This window comes from Myxocyprinus asiaticus, chromosome 12, assembly GCF_019703515.2.
Source record: "Myxocyprinus asiaticus isolate MX2 ecotype Aquarium Trade chromosome 12, UBuf_Myxa_2, whole genome shotgun sequence".
In the NCBI taxonomy this organism is placed as follows: domain Eukaryota; kingdom Metazoa; phylum Chordata; class Actinopteri; order Cypriniformes; family Catostomidae; genus Myxocyprinus; species Myxocyprinus asiaticus.
In genome coordinates, this window is record NC_059355.1 from 11,325,908 (window position 1) to 11,348,955 (window position 23,048).

The window sequence follows — 23,048 nt, forward strand, 5'->3', positions numbered from 1 at the left end:
ATACAAGAACTTTGTCTGCTGGTGCAAATTCCCGTAGCCGAGTGCCCCATCATACAGTCGGCTTTGACGTTCTTGAGCTTGGAGCAAATTCTCCCGTGTTAGTTGACCCAAAGTGTGGAGTTTTGCTCTAAGATCAAGAACATGCTGAATTTTGTTTTGACTTTTAAGGTCCCCCCTCCCAAGCTTCCCGCATGACGTCGAGCACACCGCACGGCCAGTGCCTATACAGCAGCTCGAATGGGGGCTTGGGTAACCTTTCGAACTGCCAGTAACGGGTTCGAGCCACTTACTCCAATTCCTAGCATACTCGTGCATGAACTTACGAATCATATTTTTCAAGGTTTTATTAAATCGTTCCACCAGCCCATCTGTTTGTGGGTGGTAAACACTAGTGCGAATTGATTTAATACCCAATAATTCATACAGTTTGCGTAGTGTACGTGACATAAATGTGGTGCCATGATCAGTGAGGGTTTCTTTTAGAATCCCCACTCGGAAGATTATTCTGAAGAGTGCCTCCGCAACCCTATGTGCTGAGATGTTGCGCAGAGGCACTGCTTCCAGATATCGCGTTGCATAGTCCACCAGAACTAATACATAGCGATGCCTGCGTGCTGTCTGTTCTAATGGCCCAACGAGGTCCATGCCAAATCTTTCAAAAGGGATTTTAATTAGTGGTAGAGGGTGCAATGGCGACTTTGGGGTGGCCGGTGAATTCAGCTGACATTCATGGCATGCCGCACACCACTTGCGCACATCACCGTGAATGCCCGGCCAATAGAAACGGGCCATTATACGGTTTTCTCTGTCACAAGTGTCCTGCCATTGGATTATAATAAGCCACCTGGAATAACATTTCCCGACGGCTCTTTGGTTCTAACAACTGGGTTGTATTTTGTTTTGTCTGAGTGTCCTGTGTCACTCTACAACCGATCCTTAATGACTGCAAAATACGGATATACGAGTGCAATGTCTGGCGGAAGGCGCTGACCATCAATCACTTTAACCTGATCAAAGGCGTGCCTAAGAGTCATGTCTCGCCTCTGCTCCAGAGGGAAATCCCCTGCAGGGAATCCTCTAAGGGCTGGGATAGCCGGCACTTCCCCCTCCCTTACGTCATCCTGACATGGAGCTGACGTAGATGGCCCCGGCTACGCCTCCCCAGCCAGTGAATTGCAAACCACACACTGAGACACTTTGTTACAGAACCTATCCACACAAGTCAATAAGTCAGGAACCTGGACCAAAATTTCCAGAGAGCATAGAGAGAGAGGGGTTAGTGGTAGTTGGGCAGACCCTGGGAGCCGAAGCTTACAAAGCTCAAGCAGGGATTGATGTTGGGTATGCTGCATTTGGCCTGGTTACGAGAACAACCAGTTGCTGTAATGCGATTCGCTGGTCAATTGCGATAAACGTAATGAGCGCCTCTGGGATAGAGTAAAAAATAGATTGTGTGACTTTAAGAATTGTTGGGGATTGTTTAAATGAAGATAGCGATTATTCAAAGTCTTTTTGTTTTTTTTAACCAACTCTAGTAAACTTTGCAATTGTGCTTATTGTTTTTCCTCAGTATGCCAGTGTGGTGGATAAGGATGGAGAGCGGTACATGACACCCAATGATTTTGTGCAGAGGTATTTGGGTCTCCACACGCAACTCCATTACAACCCTAAAACCGTGCAACTGCTTGCCGGAGTCGCCGACACCACAAAAGATGGGTGAGATGGTGTATTCTTTCCCTGTCATTGTGTCATTGAAAGCTCCTTACGAGACTGCAGGTACCATGTAAATGTGACTCATGTGCTTAGGGGTGGGCGATATGACCAAAATCTTATATCACGATATGAGTAATTTTACGATAACGATAACAATATATATATCACGATATAGTAAATGTTTTATGCAAAATCAATAAAAATTGATTTTTACTATATATTAAATAACCTTATTGTAATGCCTGTATTTGGAACTCAATATGTTTTAATTCAATACTTTATAAATGAAAACTACTTCCTCTTTATTTGGAACAAGACAAACAATGTCAATGTATGTAAACAAATAATAAATAAATATTTTTTTCAAAAGTTACCAAAATGCTAAATTTCACAGTGTGCCACATTTCAGTTTGAAATGTTGTTGACCATTATTATTATTATAAACTTCCCTCAAGAAACTTATGATCTTCTCAAAGCAATGTGACAAAGAAAAGAAAACATTAGTAAAAAAAAAAAAAATCCCAAATAAAACTAATTAAATTTGATTGGGCAGCCACAGAAAAATGTTCAATGCTGGAAAAACCCTGTCCATATTTCTTCAATTCTCTCAGTATTACGTGAAGCCCTGCCCACAGATAGAGAAGCCCACACTGTGCACATGGATATTTACATATTGCGATATACACAATATAGCAAAAACTCTTATCGATTGATACTTTATATCATCGCCACAATATATATCGTCATATCGCCCAGTCCTACGTGTGCTATATTCGATGTCTTCTGAAGCCATGGAAACAGACCAAAATTATATCATTGGTCACTTTTGCTAAAGCTCTGAAGTTAGAAGTCTAGTTAATGTAAGTAACATTTAGGGCAGGGTATCAATACAGATTTCCTGATTTGATTCGATGACAAGCTTTCGATTAGTTATTATGTCCATTTTGCTTACATTTAAAATAAATTATCTCTCAGCCAGTGCTGTTGATTATACAGGGAACCTTCTAATTTTCAAAATTGACCAGAGTGCCCAAACTGTGAAATTCAATTCATGTTTATTAAACCAATATGAAAATTAACATGGATAAAACTCAAATAAAGTAAAAGATCGATCTTGGAATTTTACGAATTGATATTGGAATTGTTCAAATGATGATTTAATCTGAAAATCAATATTTTTATCTGGCCCAATTTTTATTTTGGGGGAACTAACCCTTTAATAATGTATTAAAGGTAACTGTAAATAAGAAAATATTGTTAGAAGTTAAGGTTATGCATGTCTGAGTATGTGTGTCAATGAGAGAGAGAGAAATGCCTGTTCAGCCATAGTCTGTGAATGTTTTTAATTTCTCCTTTCTCTCTTTGCATTCAGACTGATCTCGTTCCAGGAGTTTCTGGCCTTTGAGTCCGTTCTATGTGTGCCAGATGCTCTCTTCATTGTGGCCTTCCAGCTGTTTGACAAAACCGGCACTGGTGACGTGTCCTTTGGTAAGAGACACATGTGTGTTTGTGTTGCTTGTGCTGCTGTGCTCTCTGGCCGGAAAAGAATGCCTGAATTGTTAAAGAGTTTAAAAGATTTATCCTTATATAATGAGCTACACTCACATACTTTGAGTCTTTTCACCGCTTCTACTGCACATTTACATATTTGGACAAATGATGCACAAATACATGCTACACTTGCAGTTTTATTTTCCTGTACAGAGTCAGCTGATCCTAATGTAGTTATGTGAAACAAACAAGCACACAAGGTCATTCATTCACACACACATTCACGTATTCAGTAGAGCTTTAAAACACTCATTATTGCTGCGGTGCCTGTTATGTGACGCTGGAGTGTAAATCTGTATGTTTGTGTGTATTTACAGAGAACGTGCGTGATATTTTCAGTCAGACAACTGTGCACCATCACATTCCTTTTAACTGGGACTGTGAGTTCATCCGCTTGCATTTTGGCAATGGCAGAAACAAACGCCTCAGCTACCTAGAGTTCAGTCAGTTCCTGCAGGTAACACACACACACACATACACTTTTAAGGGGGCACTCCATTTTTTATGTTGTACTGGCCGTTACCAGAGTGGTCTAGGTCCTACAGTATACTGACACTATAAATTTATTCCACTAGCAAAAGTGTGATAGTAGGGGCATTACTGGGATTTTTTTATTAACAACTTTTATTGGACCACTGATATGTTTCTTTATCTCAAATTAGTGTACATCATTTTAAACATCCTTAATGTTTTAAAAAGTACAATTTATTTCTTTATTTGTAAAACTTTTGAATGAGGAGAAAAAAATATTTTAAATGCACAATATATCACTGACAATGTCAGTATTTGAAAATATTAGTGGAGCTTTTTGCATTATCAGCATTGGCCTGTATTGGAAACATAGTATTGCAACAAATTTGTTCAAAATCCTTCACATACAGTGTATTTGGTCCAATTCAAACAGCCAATTCTTTTTGTCTTTTCCATGTTTAAAAAGTATTAAACAGTTGTACATTTATTCTGCTTGATATTTTAACATTTTGATGCTGCATTTCAGTATGTAAAATTATAGCTCAGGCATTTAGTGTGAATGCTAACAATTTCTGATGTTGGTTATTAGCCGCAACGCAAAAATAATGATCGGTTTCAGGCAAAATGTGTATATATAGGTGCTCTCTTGTCTCTTATCAAAAATTAAAGTTCTGATTTCAATTTATTTATTTTTTTTATTTTTTTTTGCTCTTGCTGTGTGTCACAGGAGCTGCAGTTGGAACATGCTCGACAGGCCTTCGCACAGAAAGACAAGGTCAAGTTTGGCGCCATTTCAGCCCTGGACTTTAGTGACATCATGTCCACCATCAGACACCACATGCTCACACCTTTTGTGGAGGAAAACCTGGTCTCTGTAAGTGTGCAACTCTTTTTTTTTTTGTTTTTTTTTTGGATGTAGTCTGTTGTAGTGTTGTCAAGAGTACCAGTACTTTGGTACCAAGTCAGTACTAAAATAAAAAAGATGTAGGGATACCAATGTTTCTGCAGTACCAGTAGTACCGAGCATCGACTCAATCCGGTACCCGTGCGCAGTATGACTGACACACAACTGCTTTAAAATGCTCACAGTGTGTGTTGAACGTGTGCTGTTACGTCTTGTACACTGAAATGGACAATTAATCAAATTAAAATCGTTTTATTGTTTTATTGTGATTTATTAAACCGCTAACAGCTGTAATCTTACAGTGGATGAGCTGCGTACTTTTTAAATAAATCTGACCACTCATCCGCTACAAACTCCACAGACATTGAGAATAATTTGCATTGTATCAGATGACAAAACAGAGCACTTATCCATTGTGAACCACACAACACATGTAAAATATATATTTATATAATTAAAATCACAGCATTAATCTCAGCTCAGCTTTATTTATATCACATTTAAAACAATGTGTTGACCAAAGTGCTTCACAGTAATACAATTTAAAACATAACATTTCAAAATTACCACATATACAAACTCCAGTAATCTAAAATACAAACACTTCAAAACTGTGTCCTACATTTCATTTGTCAGACTCGAAGGACAATGTAAACGGATGAGATTTCAGATGTGACTTAAAAGTCTTCAATGAGCACACTGGAAGTGTAGCAAACTGTTTATCTGGTAAAGTGAAGTTTCTGGCAAAAAACGCGTCATAATAAAAGCAAAATTTTTTTTTACATTTGAAGAATTTAAGAAATTAAATAATTGAATACAAATATATTAAAACTGTATAGTAAAATGTAATATTCACTGTGATAATAATAATAATCAAAATATCACAAGCAAGACAGCTGTTGAATAAAATTTTGGCAAAAAATGCAATGACATGTTACAAAGTTCTATTTTCACTTGTTAAAAGTTTTAAGAATGTATCGGTTGGACACCATTTTGATGATGAAATTAAATTAAACTTTAAAAAATGTTCTGGAAAATAATAATTATAAAACTATAATTATTAAAATAATTATTAAATAATTAAAACTAACTAAACTGATGTGTTCAATAGCACATTATCATATTAGCATAATTTTGCTGTGGTATCGAAATTGGTATCCAGAACCATTCAAATTTCACTAGTATCAGTACCGACTACTAAAATTTTGGTACTGTGACAACACTTGTCTTGTTGTGCTGAACGATTAATTGAAATAAAATCAAAAACATGATTTGACCCAGTGCGACTATCAAACCGCAAATAAATAGTCTGCCTGCTGTGCAGCGCTTATGTGCACAGCTAGGGCTGTCACGATTATGGAATTTGGCTGACGATTAATTGTCAAACAAATAAATGCGATTAATTGTCCGTTTTAGGGCTATGACGATTAATTGTCCGTTTTAGGGTTATGACGATTAATTGTCTGTTTTAGGGCTGTGATGATTAATTGTCTCTTGGAGGTATGACGATTAATTGTCACAAATTGTGCTTCATACACCTTAAGAAGTCATTTTTTACATATTTAACTTCAAATATATGTATCAAATAATAAAATAGGGAAATATGGTTTCCTTTTAAGGCTTTAAAAACTTAGGAATGACATGAAAATTTTTTTTACATTTCTAAATATTTCCAATATTTCTCTTTTGTCAACTTTAGTTTTGATCAATTTTACATTTACACTGTTTTTGGAACTAATATGTTTTATATTATTTTTTTATAAAAAATTATATATTTAATATAATTATATTTTAAGTGCCCTAGTGTCCACACCAATACATTTTCATTTGAAAATGCATCTTTTTCTCTACATTTTGGCCTAGCGTCTGTACTGAGACTGCATTTTGTCCGGCGAAATCTGAGCTTTTCGAAAGTGCACTCTCAAGTGGATGACTTTGAAACGCTGTCTACGCATTGTAGTGTGGATTGGACAAACGGAGACATTGGAAAACAATGACAAATTTGTTGTCATGTGACACAGTAATATGATCAACTCTAGAGGTGTTCGTGGGATGGATTTTTCAGACCTGCTCCCGTGAGATTCTGTCTCGCTTCCGCAAAAAATGTCATTTTTTGTCCCTCTCCTGCAGTATTCAGCATGGCTGTATTGCACTTTTGCAGGCTTTATTTTTGTTTATCATACAACAGTTCAAATTGCAATTGCAATATTTTTCTAAATAATTGCAATTAGATTTTGTTTGTCCAAATCGTTCAGCCCTACTGTTAGTGTTAATGGTGTTTGTGTGCTATAATTTCCTAGGCAGCAGGGGGTGGTACCTCTCACATGGTGAGTTTCTCCTACTTCAATGCCTTCAACTCTCTCCTGAACAACATGGAGCTAATCCGTAAAATCTACAGCACTCTTGCTGGAACTCGCAAGGATACACTCGTTACTAAAGGTGTGTACTGTACACAGTAATCTCGGAATTTCCATTCGTGTTCACGTCAGAATAAAACTAGAGATGGGAATGAATGGAATTTTTAACAATTCTGGTTGTGAAACCAATTCCATTAATGGTTTTTGGACTTTTTTTAGGACACATATCACCAGTAAATGGTCAAGGTTTAAACAATGTTATTTATTTTATTTTACTTAATACAATTTTTATGTAATACAATATATTTATATTTTTATTTACCATTTATTTTTCCAATTAACACTTTTTATTGATTCACACGATTGACACAGAAAAGCAAAATATATATTCACAGAATCAACATTTAACCCCCATTTTTCCCCCTCCCAATCCCCAACCCCACCATGACCCTTAACAAATAAATAAATAAAAAATAATCACACACATTTATAACTACACTTCTCTCTCCACTGCACCTCCCCGAGAGCCCTCCAAAAAGGCCAAATAGCTGCCCCATTTTTTAGTAAATAAATCTAAGTTGCCTAGCCTTCTACATCACATTTCCTCGAATGCCACTACCCTCCCCATCTCTGTGCACCACTCTTGAAATGAGGGTGCTCCAGCCGACCTCCATCCCCCAAAAATAATCTGTCTGTCGATCATAACACTGGCCAGGACCCATTTTTTTTAATGCATTTATCCCCTATATTAATGACCGCCCCATCGCCTAAAATACAGAGTCTGGGGCAAAATGAAATTTGAGTGCCCAAAACGTCACACATAAAACTCTGAACCCTCAACCAAAATTCTTGGATCTTAACACCACCAAAAAACATGGGTTGTGTCCCCACCTTCTGATTGGCATCACCAGCAGGTGGGGGTGTCACCGAGCGTATTAACCTCCCTTACAATCCACTCTATCCAGCAGAAAGGGGACTTATTAATACATAGTTTGAGTTCAGCCATATGGTTGAGGCAAGATTTAAATAAATGTCCGAATTAAACACTCTGGACACTTTTGTCCATACCAAGTGCAAATGCGAGATAACGGGGTGCAGCTTCTCCGGTTTGATAGAAAGGCTTTGCAATGGCGAAATAGGGGCAAGAACTTCCTGTTCAATACAAAACCACGGAGGGGCTCTCTCAGGTGGAAGCAACCAATGAACCAAATATCTGAGACCGATTGCATAATAAAACAAAATCTTGGGTAGGCCTAGCCCACCTATGTCAATCGGCCTATGCAACTTACTGAAATGTAATCTGGGATGTTTACCATTCCAAATGAAGGACTTTGGTATGCTGTCAAATTGCTTGAAATAAGAGAGGGGGATCTCTCTCTATAGGGAGAGATTGTAGCAGGTAGTTGAATTTTGGAATACAATTCATTTTAATAACATTAACCTTCCCAGTCATAGATAAATGTAATGAAGCCCACCTGCCCACATCGCTCGAAAACCTTTTTATTAAATGGTCTAAATTAACTAACTAAATCACCCAAATTTGCTGGGAATAAAATCCCCAAATACTTAATGCCATGTTTGGGCCACTGGATGGCGCTCGGCTGAAAAGCAGTTACCGGGCAGTACGCTGTCATAGTCAAAGCTTTGGATATAGACCAATTAATAATTCTGTGGAGGCAAGGCATAGATCTAGTGGGGTCGGAGACGAATAATAATATATCATCTGCGTAAAGCAAAAGCTTAAGCGCCACACCTCCTGCCATCACCCCTGGAAAATCATCCTCCTTATCGCAGCTGCTAATGGTTCCAGGGCAAGACAAAACAGTAATGGGGAAAGAGAGCAACCCTGCAGGGTACCCCTATCCAGAGTAAAAATTCTGAAATTAATCCATTTGTTTGTACCACCGCTACCGGGTGTCTATAAAGTAACTTAATACATCCAATAAAAGTATTCCTGAACCCATACATTTCCAAAATCTTAAAGATAATCCCATTCTACCATATCAAATGCCTTTTCGGTGTAAAAAAAAAAAAAAGGCTGATCATTCGCCACTGACCACATGATATTGATGAAACGCCTAATGTTATCAGAAGAGCTACGGCCCCGAATAAACCCCACCTGATCTATATGTATAAGAGATGTCATAACTTAATCGGTTAGCCCACATTTTTTACATTAATTTAATGTCTAGCTGGATCAGGGAAATTGGACGGTAGCTCATACACTTGCTTGGATCTTTGTCCTTTTTAAGAATCAGACTGACCTGGCCTTGTGTCATTGTTGGCAGAAGCTTTCCATTCTTTAATGATTCCATATAAACTTCTAGCATAAGTGGAGCCAGTTCTGTTGCATAAGATCTAAAAAAAAAAAATCAGCGGCAAAGCCGTCTGGCCCCAGAGCCTTGCCTATAGGTAAGGCCTTAATGACCTTGCCAAGCTCCTCCAAGGTTATCTCAGAATCAAGAGAATTTATTTGCTCAGCCGACAGTTTAGGAAGTTCTAATGGTTCCACAAAGTTTCTAATATCCTCTTCAGTAGACGAAGATGTGGAACTATAAAGACCAAGATAGAATTCTTTAAAAGCATTATTAATATCAATGGCTGAGGTAAATATTTCACCACCAGTGGATTTCACTGAGGCAATGGTAGAAAAATTCTCTCTGTTTTATATATCTTGCCAGAAGCTTCCCTGCTTTGTCCCCCGACTCAAAGTATGACTGTCTTGCCCTGAATAGCCAAAACTCCACCTTCCACGATAAAATAGTATTATATCTGTATTTCTAATTTCCTGTGGCCATTAGACGACATTCTGCGCTTCAGCTCTGCCTCGGCACTTTTATTATTCACTTCCAATTCCACAAGTTCTTGTGCTTTGGATTTGTTGGTGAATGAGGCATACTGTATGATCCGACACCTAAGAACTACCTTAAGTGCCTCCCAAGCCATGCCCACAGAGGACACTGAGGACCAGTTGGTCTCCATATAGACATTGATTTCAGTCTTTAGCATTTGTTGGATTTCAGGATTTTGCAAAAGGGATACATTAAAGCGCCAACTATATGATTTCTTTTTCTCCGTATGTGGCAACACCTCTAAACACACCAGGGTGTGATCTGAGACTAAAATGTTTCCAACTGGGCAATCAACAACAGATGAAATGAGGGACTTGGATATAATAAAAAAAAAAATCTATTCTAGAGTAAATCTTATGGACGTATAGTCCCTACCAGATATGTTCAAAAGTCTCCAAATATCTGTAAGACCAAGATTGCTTTAGGGGGCTTGCACACTTTTGCTTCACTATGATCAAGGACTGAGTCCATCAAAAGATTAAAGTCTCCTCCCCATATTATATCATTAGGGGTGCCAGCGGCTTGCAACATCCCTTCAAGATCTATAAAAAAGCCCTGATCATCAATGTTAAGTGCATAAATATTAGCTAGAATAAGAATTTTTCCCTGAATTTCAGCTAAAACAATGATTCTTCCTAATTTATCTTTACTCTGTTTGAGACATTTGAATTGTAGATGTTTACCTATCAGCGTAATGACTCCCCTGTTCTTACTCGAGCCAGCACAAAAAAAAAATGCCCATCCCATATCTTTCCAAATTTTTCAGCTTCCTGCAGAAAAATGTGCGTTTCTTGAAGAAACACTATATCATATTTCTTACGCTTAAGAAGAGAAATAACCTTCCTGCTTTTCATGGGGTGCCCCAGCCCATTCACATTCCACATGGAGAGAGACAATCCACTCATGTTAACATTTGACATCCCTCTAAACTCAAACAGTCCATGCACTGGAGTGCCCCCGCGACAACTTTGCCGTCGGATTACTTAAGTCCGGTGTTTTTATACAAATTTTGTGAGACAGAATTACACAGCAAAAGATAAGCTATTAAACAAACTCCAGCCAATAGGTGGAATAAACACAAAGGGCATGTAGATTAATCAATAAAATTGTCCTGAAGTTGTGTTACTCTACAAAATAAACTCCAGCCGCTAGGCGGAACCAGCACAAAAAAGCACACAGTTTCTTCAAATAGTCCACATGGCTGCAACGTGAGTACAACAAGATGACTTGCTCATTCCATTGACTTTATGAAGGACGTCGCTTGATGTGGGCATGTGAATGTTTTACGGCCATCCTTAGCATCTATTCTCAATTTGGCCAGGAATATCAGTGCAAAAGTGACCTTCCATTGGTGTAAAAGTTTCTTGCATTCTTTGAATCGATCACGTTTCTCTCTTGTCGAATTGGCAAAGTCTAGGAACAAGAAAATGCTGTGGTTCTTCCAAGAAAACCTTCCTTTACTCCTCGCCTTGCGTAACACAAGATCTTTATTAGATGATCTCAGAAATTTGGCCTGAATTGATCAGGGCCTGTCTCCCTCTGCACATCGACGAGCAGGAACCCTGTGAGCTCGCTCGATTTCCAACTTGCTATGTCGAGTAGATTCAGAAAGAGCCCATCCAGGAATTACACCATATCCTGTCCTTCTGCTCCCTCAGGGATTCCAACGATACGACCATTATTCCGCTGGCTATGGTTCTCCATGTCCTCCAACCTCTCCCAGACACGCTCCAAATCCACCTTGGTCACTAGCGGATTAGCAGATAATTCCCTCTCCGATGACTCCAGGTAATTGATCCTTTTCTCGACATCCCCCACTCTTGTAACTACATCAGTGAAATTCGCCTCCATGGCAGTGATCGATCGACGTATCACAGTAAGCTTCTCCAAGTCAGCAACGACCTTCGTCAGCATTGCCGACATGTTCAGCATCTCTCGCCGCATTTCCCGCACCTCTCCGACTAAATCAACTCCCAGGCTTGTGGCCTGCTCGGGGGCGTCAGCTTGAGCATGTAAGTGTCTTTTAATGTCTCCAGAGCCCGAGGATTTTGAATTCTTTGACATATTGTCCTCTTAGAACAGCTATGGAACAGAGTGTATTGAATCTCACCGGTTTGTTATAAAAAGTATTAAAACTAGCAAAGTGCGCAGAGCTCGCCGTTCACACGTCCGATCCTCGCATGGTGCCATGTGACTCCTCGTACCATTTATTTGATCAGAACTTCAAATATCTTTATTTTAAAAATACATAAGTGTAATTGCACTGAACTAAATGTCTTAAACCCACACAACGTGAGTTGGATGTGAGTGAGTCTCTTTGAACTGGTTCATTCTTTCGAGTCATTGTTTCTAGAATCGAACTACATTGGTCCCACAGTATGTGGTGTTGTGCAACCAAAAAGGATGACACAACAGAAAGATGTGTGGAATATTTATTTAGTTTGAATTTATTAACTGTCACCAGACTTTCATCATGTTGAACTCTGACTAAGCTCACAACTCAACTATAATATAATTTCTTTTGCTGTGTTCTTGTAAATGAAGTAGCGTTGCAGCTTAATTGTGGGTCATAGAACAGTCATTTTTGAGTACACTGAGTTTACTTTTGAGTTGCATGCAGATATTCAAGAACCATTAATGGAACCAGAATAAGTACAGCTCTTAATTCTATCAAGGATAACTGTTTTAATTTTGCAGTATTGTCTAATATATTTTCCCTTTATCTCCCCATCTGTAGAGGAGTTTGTTCATGCTGCAAATAAGTTTGGTCAGATCACTCCTATGGAAATTGACATCCTGTTTCAGCTGTCAGGGCTGCACTCCCAAACGGGGTAATTTCCTTGATTAAAATCTGAACATCACCTTATAAAATAAGCAGCATTATCAGCTGATTAGGTGTTTCTGTGTATTATTATGTGTAGACGGTTAAACCTGGCTGATATCGAGAGGATAGCACCGCTGGAGGAAGGAGCTCTGCCATATAATCTGGCTGAGGTGCAGAGACAGGTGAGTTTATCATTCTATACTGTGAGATAAGAGTCCTTTTATGGGTCATTCGAATATATATTACTGTCAGATAACCGTATAGCATTATCAATGTTATTAGTGACTTGTGTGCAGTAATTAGTGCTGTTTGCTAAGACAAACATCACTATTATGCTAATACTTAGGGGTTAGGGATTTAAACAAACCCATCCATCCCTAAGTATTAAACATCAGCATGTAATTTGTCCTGCATGTTTGTGCTGTGGACATGGATGATACCTCAAATTGTGCGACTTATTGAGGAGAGGTGTGTTTTTATTTTTATTAGTGATCAGACTTAGTTTTTATTTGGGGAATGATAAAACGGGCAAACAATATCCCATAGACTTACATTTAGGGATGAATCAATATGAAAAATTTTGACCAATACCGATTTTAACCAAAAAATTATAATATTGTCAGATACCGATATTTTGCCATTTACCTTATTTTGTCATCAGATCTCTGTTTTGCTCAAATTATGTTTTAAAAATGTTCAAAGAGCTACAAAAGCTTTTTATTGTTCTAAAAATAAATAATTACCATTGAACATAACAGGCCAAAATTTTAAAGAGAGCCACAATGAAATATAAATGGAAGATAAAAAATATAGAAAAATAATTATACAAGCTTGATGATTGGTGTAAAAAATATTATTTTGTACTTCTAAAATTTTGTTATTTTTTTGCAGTTCAAAACAACAGAAAATATAATAGAAGTAATGGTTAATGCCATACGCATTGCTAGAGGGCGCCACTTGCTAGCACAATGCTGACTGAATCGCTGAATGCAGTCTATTTACAAGCTTTTGAGGTTTAGTGTTCGTGCAAGATCATGTTGCGATTTCGTGCAGTCTTAATGGATATCATACCAATGTTTCAGAAGTCAAAGTTCGCAGGTTTCAAAGTGTTTTGGATGGTTTTACCGTGTCATGTAAAGGTAAGGGCCACTTTAACAACTCACGTCTCTATCACCGGCTTTTCGTCATTTAATGTGAGAACGAGGATGATTAAAAATTAAATATGACATGTTTTTAGGAGTGCCAAATATTCTACATTCTGTGGCTATTATTATTACTGGATTGTGCATTTGAATTCACAGAGTTTTTTCAAAGTGTGATCCAATTAATTATAAATAAACTATTGGTTTTTCATATCGGCATTTACATACTTAAAACCGATTTGCCAGTTGTTTTAATTTGGTCAATAATTGGCTGACAATTATTGCTAGCGGACACAGCGCCGTATCCCTACTTACATTGAATGAGGGACCTGAGCCATATCTAGAGACCAGACCAGGGTCGATACTAAAATAAGATCTTTAGTAGTGCACCTTAAATCGTTTCGCTGTCAGTGAGCAAGGGCATCAGAAGTTTCAGGGGTAGGCTCGAGGGGAAATGCACCCTTGCAACCCCCCCCCCCCCCACACACACACACACACACACTTAGACCAGCCATGGACCAGACTAGTATAGAAACTTGGTGGTGGGCTCATTTGACTTTGGTTTTTAGTTGGCTGATGAAGGCTTTTGTTGACAATTCAGTGATAGCCTATGTATTCCATTTCAAGAGTGTAGTCCATCAAAAGACAAAGGTGATGCAGGCAGAGATCAGTGAGGTGCATCGCAGTTCAATTGGCAGGTCATTTCGGTGAGGTTTGGTGGGGTCCATCCTAAGTCCAAGGTTCAGGCAGTGGCATATGAAGTATCCGATGTCTTACAGTTGGAGTTGGCATCAGTTCATCCTCTGAAGTCCAGCAACACCCTGGCAACCACCCATAATATTCAGGATGTTGTCATAAATGTCTAATATAGACTGCCCCCCAAATATTATGTGCATTTAATACATAATACTTTTTTAATACATCATATGCTTATTTCATTTTCTCTCTTTTTGTAGCATTCACATGGGGACGTTTCTCGGCCTGTGTGGCTGCAGGCAGCTGAGTCAGGGTACAGGTTTACCCTGGGCTCCATCGCTGGAGGTTCGACTTTACACTCACTTCTCATTTATCATTATTTTATAGTGGCAATATTATACATTTTTGAAGCATTGTATTTTTCCTTATAATGTTAGTCAAGGTTTCTTGCTAAGGCTGGTTTAAAATATGGATTTTACAATTAATCACAATAATGTTTCTAAGTAAATCACTTGCATATTAGGCGTGGGAATTGCCACAGACCTCCAGATTCAATATTAAAACAGTATTTAGATGCCAATTCGTTATCTATAGCTATTTTTTTTAATTATTGAGTTTTGATATATTTATCTGTTAACTCCTTTTTTTTTTTTTCTTGGAAAGAAATGTTCATTGAAGAATAGTTGTGTCTGACATGACATTTGATTCACTTTGTAGTACAGAATTTGCAGGTAAAAGGTAGGGATGTGCAAACCACCAATTTTCATAATTGACTAGTTGGTGCATCGTCTGATCAATTGGTCGACCAGTCAATGTAAGGAACCCATGCATAATTAGGCTGCATTATGTCTGTTACTCCAATCAGTGTTTCCTAGGGATTTATGGACGCTAAGCTCAGCCTTTAACAGGTTAACTAACGAATATTCAACAAAATAATTAGGCTAAACTATAACCTTTTATTGTATAAAGCAAAGTTTCAGACTCCAATACAGAATCCAATTTCATATGATGAAATAAAATATGTAAAATGAATATTTTCGTAATGCATTACCAAGTTAGAAGGTCCCCTGTATAATTAACAGCATCAGCTGACAGAGACTTTCTTTGATATGTAAGCAAAATGAACATTATAACTGAAAACAGAATCAGGTCGAATCGAGAGCATGTGTATCGGAATTGAATTAGGAAATTTGGATCAATACCAAGCCCTATTTCTTGCACAAAAAAAATAAATTTAATTCACATGACATTTCTCCAACTTCTCTCAGATATTAGAATTTAGACTGTTTTTGCTACTGTACTTTTAAGACTTCTGTATGTAAATTAACTCTGTTATGATTGAGGACTAATCAGGAAGATTTACGTTCTGATTGTTAGAGCATCTCTACGTAGTACATCAAACTGTTTCATTTCAAAAGCGCAAGAAATAAAAATGTTTTTATATTTTTTTTCCCCAACTGTACATTCATTTAGCAGAAAATGTTATCATAAGCATCTTAACATAAGCAATTTGTCACACAAAAGGCAACAATATCCACAGTATCGCACTTCTAAGTTCTGATCGTAGACAATTTGTAGTTTTTGCATGAGTGTATACATTTTACCCTGTGTGTGGTGTTTGTGTGTTTACAGCTACGGGTGCAACAGCTGTGTACCCCATAGATCTGGTAAAGACTCGTATGCAGAACCAGCGATCCACCGGCTCCTTCGTGGGAGAGCTCATGTACAAAAACAGCTTTGACTGTGCCAAGAAAGTCCTGCGATACGAGGGATTCTTCGGCTTTTATAGAGGTAGAGAATGTATTTGTGTCAAATTAAGCATTTGCTACAAAAACATTTCATACATATGTTTCCTTGATCTCATCTTCTGTGTTTTCCCTTTAGGCTTGTTGCCCCAGCTCATCGGAGTGGCTCCAGAGAAAGCCATCAAACTCACTGTGAGTGTCTTTAAAGGAATAGTTAATGCGAAAATGATAATTTACACACACTCTTGTTCCAAACCCTCATCCATAATTTCTTCTTTCGTGGAACACAAAAGGAGATCTATGGAAAAAAGATGCTTTGTAAGTGAAGAGTGACTGAGGATAACATTCTGCCTGACATTTCCTTTTGCGTTCCATGGAAGAAAAAGTCATACAGTTGAAGTCAGAAGTTTACGTACACTTAGGTTGAAGTCATTAAACCTCGTTTTTTAACCACTCCACAGATTTCATATTAGCAAACTATAGTTTTGGCAAGTCGTTTAGGACATCTGCTTTGTGCATGACACAAGTAATTTTTCCAACAATTGTTTACAGACAGATAGTTTCACTTTTAATTGATTATGTCACAATTCCAGTGGGTCAGAAGTTTACATACACTAAGTTAACTGTGCCTTTAAGCAGCTTGGAAAATTCCAGAAAATGATGTCAAGCCTTTAGGCAATTAGCTTTTGATAGGCTAATTGCTGTCAATTGGAGGTGTACCTGTGGATGTATTGTAAGGTCTACCTTCAAACTCAGTGCCTCTTTGCTTGACATCATGGGAAAATCCAAATAAATCAGCCAAGACTTCAGAAAAAAAATTATGGACCTCTACAAGTCTGGTTCATACTTGGGAGCAATTTCCAAATGCCTGAAGGTACGACATTCATCTGAACAAACAATAGTATGTAAGTATAAACACCATGGGACCACGCAGCCATTGTACTGTTCAGGAAGGAGACACATTCTGTCTGCTAGAGATGAACGTAGTTTAGTGCGAAAAGTGCAAATCAATCCCAGAACAACAGCAAAGGACCTTGTGAAGATGCTGGAGGAAACAGATAGACGAGTATCTATATCCACAGTAAAACGAGTCCTATATCGACATAACCTGAAAGGTTGCTCAGCAAGGAAGAAGCCAAAACCACCATAAAAAAGTGAGACTACAGTTTGCAAGTGGCATTTGAAAAAAAATTGAACTGTTTGGCCATAATGACCATCGTTATGTTTGGAGGAAAAAGGGTGAGGCTTGCAAACCGAAGAACACCATCCCAACATTGAAGCATGGGGGTGGCAGCATCATGTTGCGGGGGTGCTTTGCTGCAGGAGGGACTGGTGCACTTCACAAAATAGATGGAATCATGAGGAAGGAAAATTATGTGGATATATTGAAGCAACTTTTCAAGACATCAGCCTGGAAGTTAAAGCTCGGCCACAAATGGGTCTGCCAAATGGACAATGACCCCAAGCATACCTCTAAAGTTTTGGCAAAATGGCTTAAGGACAACAAAGTCAAGGTATTGGAGTGGCCATCACAAAGCCCTGACCTCAATCCAGTAGAACATTTGTGGGCAGAACTGAAAAAACATTTGCGAACAAGGAGGTCTGCAAACCTGTCTCAGTTACACTAGTTCTGTCTGGAGGAATGGGCCAAATTTCCAGCAAATTATTGTGAGAAGCTTGTGGAAGGCTACCCAAAATGTTTGACCCAAGTTAAACAATTTAAAGGCAATGCTACCAAATATTAACAAAGTGTATGTGAACTTCTGACCTACTCGAAATGTGATGAAAGAAATAAAAGCTGAATTAAATAATTTCCTCTACTATAATTCTGACATTTCACATTCTTAAGATAGTGATCCTAACTGACCTAAGACAGGGAATGTTTTCCACGATTAAATGTCAGGAATTGTGAAAACATTTAGTTTAAATATATTTGGCTAAGGTGTATGTACATTTCTGACTTCAACTGAATGTGTTTGGAACAATAGAAGGGTGAGTAAATGATGACAGATTTTTAATTTTTTGGTGAACTATCCCTATAAACGGATTGCAGAATTTTTAATGTAGGTAAAACTGATTACATGAAACTCAGTGTCTCTCATTTGCAGGTGAATGACTTTGTGAGAGACAAATTTACTACTAAAGACGACATGATACCACTGGCTGCTGAGATTCTCGCTGGCGGTTGTGTGAGTGTCATTATCTAAGCAGAGCTTTTAAGCTGTGTTATTTTGTACTTTATTAGTGAAGTCTGTCTGTCTGTTTGTCTCTTTCCAGGCTGGTGGCTCGCAGGTTATTTTCACCAACCCTTTGGAAATTGTTAAGATTCGTCTGCAGGTTGCCGGAGAGATCACTACAGGTCCCAGAGTGAGCGCACTCAGTGTGGTTAGAGACCTCGGCTTCTTTGGCCTCTACAAGGTTTGGAAACCTTTTGTCTTCCGTTTGTCTCCAGAAAGCTATTTATGTACAGCTCACCTCATATCCTGCAGATGCCGCCTTGCACCAAGTTTCAGCTGAGCTAACTTGGTATACTCCGTTTACCCAATCTGAGTTTACTAGATCGAAAATAACTTATGTTGTTGTTAAATATTCTTTATAATCAGAATTTAAGTTAGAAATCTGTGCTGATACTCAGCTGTAGCGTGTGATATGAATTGTAATGGGGTTTTTTTTTCACCATAGGGTGCCAAGGCTTGTTTCCTGCGCGATATCCCCTTCTCTGCCATCTATTTCCCAGTGTATGCTCATACGAAGGCACAGTTGGCAGATGAAGATGGGCGACTGGGGCCTCTTCAGCTCCTCACAGCTGGTGCCATTGCAGGTCAGACATTTTTCTATCCACACTAAAATCAAAAATGCTGCACAGAGTGACAAAATAAGTTTAAATAAGGGGTGGGGAACACACTGGTAAAAATTTTATGTCAAGTCATATTTATTTGTATAGCACTTTTCGCAACACGTGTCGTTTCAAAGCAACTTTACAGAAAATCAAGCATTAACAGAAAATGAAACTGTAATATCTATTAAGTCTTAGAGTGATCATTGTGTAGTTTGATTAAATATGATTATAAATTGTGTATAAAAATTAAATAATAATTGTATTTAGAACCCCTGTGAACCAGCTGAAGGTGACTGTGGCAAGGAACACAAAACTCCATAAGATGTTGGTTAATGGAGAATAATAACCTTGGGAGAAACCAGGCTCTCTGTGGGGGCCAGTTCCCCTCTAGCTAACCAGCATGAATATAATGCCAATATTAGTTATTTATGTGCAGTGCAGGTCATGGTTTAAGATTAGTAAACTAAGTGTTAAGGTCCTGTGTTTAAAAAAAAAAAAAAAAAAAAAAAAAGATTTTTTATGAACCGTAAGATTAATGACTAATGTCTTTGAAGTCCATCCTGGATTAACTGCAGAAGTTCACATAGATGCATTGTCCTTTGTTAGTTGGCTGATGAAGGCTTTTGTTGACAATTCAATGATAGTCTATGTATTCCATTTCAAGAGTGTAGTCCATCAATAGACAAAAGTGATGCAGGCAGAGATCAATGAGGTGCATTGCAGTTAATTCGGCAGGTCATTTCGGTGAGGTTCGGTGGGGTCCATCCTAAGTCCAAGGTTCAGGCAGTGGCATATGAAGTATCCGATGTCTGACAGTTGGAGTTGGCATCAGTTCATCCTCTGAAGTCAAAAAACTGAAGTGATGTCTGCTAGCACTGGCTGTAGTTTGTTGTCATCTCTCAGCGACATGTAGCAGTGGAGTACGACACCAAGCAGGAATGAAGCTGGATCTGGCAGGCTCTGGTAACCTTGGGATATGAAGGTTGAGACATGGAAACAAATAGAATAATATAAGTGTAGATGTCATTCAATTTTATGCAGAGTTATAGATCATGATAGATGTTTCTGGTTCCGGCAGACCTAACTAAAGCAGCCTAATTGTGACTTGATGGATAAATTAGGTGTATGCCTGGCTAAATAGATTAGTCTTTAGTCTAGACTTAAACTGAGTGAGTGTGTCTCTGTCCCAAACAGTGTTAGGGAGACTATTCCATAGTTTAGGAGCCAAATAGGAAAAGGATCTACCTCCTTTTGTGGATTTTAATATTGTAGGAACTATTAACAAGCCAGAATTTTGTGATAGTAATGAACGTGATGGAATATAGCTTGGCAGAAGGTCACTTAAGTATTGACTTATGTGTCAAGTATTGGCACTGCTTCATGGTTCAGAATGTGCATTCCATTCAGAGGTTGTACTTCAAATCATATTTCGATCAATTATATTGTTTTATGCATCATTAGTTACTTTTCCATTATTTCTGCTTTAACACACACTCACACACAACATTCATGCAGAGAAACCGATGCGCTCATTCTATTTCATGCTTCTTAAATTATATGTTTTGTGGTGTTGAGCTAAGTTAGGACACTGCTTAAAAGTTAGTTTATTTTATTTACAGATAATTTATGTGATATGTCTGCTAACACAATGATGTCTGGATTTTCTTTGATCCCACAGGTGTCCCAGCTGCCTCGCTTGTCACTCCTGCTGATGTCATCAAAACACGATTGCAGGTGGCCGCCCGTGCTGGTCAGACGACTTACTCTGGAGTTATTGACTGTTTCAGGAAAATCATGAAAGAGGAGGGCTTTAAAGCATTATGGAAGGGAGCTGGAGGTACACGCAAACACACAGGCATTCAATCACAAATGAAATCTCGCACACAGACTTAATTTCAGTCTTGTTCATATTTGCTCACAGTCCTCTCTGTCTTCTCTGTAGCTCGTGTGTTCAGGTCGTCTCCTCAGTTTGGTGTGACTCTGGTGACCTACGAGCTCCTTCAGCGATGGTTCTATGTCGACTTCGGAGGACAGTAAGTGTTGATCATGTTAAAGACACTGTTATAACCTCCCTTAGAGGAATCAGTCAGCATAAAGATGTCATACTCAAAGAACATGCTTTTTAAATCCAATAAATCCTGTTGTAAAATCTGATTGGATTAGCAACATATAAAGTTGTTATAAAGTCAATATACTCTGACCTTTGACCCCACATCAATTAAATTCTATATTAATGCGCTTTTAATTTAATTATGTTGGCTAGTAATGCCTAGCTACAGTACGCAGCATAAACGAGTACACCCCCTCTGAAACCTTCAGTTACACTCGATTTATAAAAAAGACATATTTGGAGTTCATGTATAATGTAATATTTAAGCAACTCTGGTTTATCAAATACTAATGAATCATGTCAATATTAAACAAGAAAAAAATTACTTTATCAAAATGATAAAAGGCCATGTTGCAAAAATGGGTACACCCTCCTGAAAGTTACGATATAAAACTTAACAATGTTTTCTGGTGCTAGTTGATGGAAATTGATCAGCAGATTATTCTTTCCAACTATCACACTCAAATAGACATAATTGGTTAAAGTGTAAAAGTGTTACTTAACCCATTGAATCACTCTCAGACTCGATGCTGACAACAGGTGGACCACATGGGAGAGAATTGTCAAGTAAATAAATAAAGAAAATTATTTAATTGCACAAAAGGGGACAATGGCACGAGTATTAGCAAATCACTTTTATTGAGTCAAAACACAGTAGAAAAGTGACAGAAATTCAGAAAGGATGGACTTGTGATAAGATTCCTGAAATGTTCAGACCATCGCTGTAAGCTTTCACCTCATGATGAGCGATTTTTGCTAACAATTGCCAAGCACGTGCCTCAGAGCTGGCAAAAGCTATGGGAAGCCAAACTGGAGTGACTGTTTCATCTCACACAGTAAGGCACACTCTGCAAAGAAGTGGAATGCATGGTTGTCATCCACGCATGAAGGCACTGCTGAAACCAAAGCATAGAAAAGCTTGTTTAGCCTTTGCCAAGGCCCATACTGATAAAGTTGCAGACCTTTGAGAATCTATAAGCTGGTCTCATGAGCCCAAAGTCTTTTTTCCCCTTTTTTTTCTGATGGAATCCAAAATGCATGGTATCACATGGGGAATGGGAAGTGCGTGGTACCAACAGTGATGTACAGTGGTTGTAAAGTTCTTATACAGGGATTTAAGAGTGCTGAAGGTATGGGGGAATTACACTTAATCAATGGCATCATGATTTCACAGATGTTCTACAATATCTTAAAAGAGAATCATTATAGTATGAATAATGACTTAAATTATAATAAAAAAATGTATTATCTGATTTTAATGCAGATAGGACACATGCCTATTTTATAATATGTCCTTGAGTAATGGAGAAAGACCATTGATAGATAAAGTATTTTATGTAGTCATTTGTCTTTGAATGGTGGAATTTAAATTATCCTTGAAGTTCAAGTGTAATATGACCTACGAGCAAAACACACCATCAAATCGAATGACATGAGGAAAAATGGCATAACATACTGTATTTGTAAGGTAAGAAGAGTTATCTTTATTTCATATTTCCATTGACTGGCTTATATTCGGATTTTGATACAGTTTGAGAAATATAGAATCTGTGTTTTCTGAGTGAGTGACACAAGTAAAGAGCGCCATTAAATAAATCTACATCTGTATCTTTTCATACACATATTTAACGTGCAATCCAATTATAAGTTATAAGCTGTTCACACCGAAGACACATTGGAAAAAAATCAGATACGCATCAGATTTATTTCCACATATGGCCCAAATCGGATTTGAAAATGTCAGATTCAAAGCGCTTTTGGCTGTTCACACAATCATCCAATTAACAAATATGTGTCACATGTGAGTGAAAAAATCAGATTTGTGCCACATTCATCTGCGGTGT

General features: G+C 38.1%; 1 protein-coding gene across 1 annotated transcript in view; it reads left to right on the top strand.

Annotated features, from left to right (window-relative positions):
* Nucleotides 1-23,048, top strand: part of LOC127448667 (electrogenic aspartate/glutamate antiporter SLC25A12, mitochondrial-like) — a 37,254-nt gene that overhangs the window by 11,037 nt on the left and 3,169 nt on the right. Inside the window, exons 3-17 of the mRNA XM_051711380.1 lie at nt 1,571-1,716; nt 3,086-3,201; nt 3,582-3,721; nt 4,463-4,609; nt 6,940-7,078; nt 12,586-12,679; nt 12,770-12,854; nt 14,771-14,855; nt 16,143-16,301; nt 16,395-16,447; nt 18,364-18,444; nt 18,533-18,673; nt 18,938-19,076; nt 20,773-20,931; nt 21,037-21,127. Of these exons, the coding sequence (XP_051567340.1) occupies nt 1,571-1,716; nt 3,086-3,201; nt 3,582-3,721; nt 4,463-4,609; nt 6,940-7,078; nt 12,586-12,679; nt 12,770-12,854; nt 14,771-14,855; nt 16,143-16,301; nt 16,395-16,447; nt 18,364-18,444; nt 18,533-18,673; nt 18,938-19,076; nt 20,773-20,931; nt 21,037-21,127 (1,775 nt within the window). The remainder of the gene's footprint in view (nt 1-1,570; nt 1,717-3,085; nt 3,202-3,581; nt 3,722-4,462; nt 4,610-6,939; nt 7,079-12,585; nt 12,680-12,769; nt 12,855-14,770; nt 14,856-16,142; nt 16,302-16,394; nt 16,448-18,363; nt 18,445-18,532; nt 18,674-18,937; nt 19,077-20,772; nt 20,932-21,036; nt 21,128-23,048) is intronic.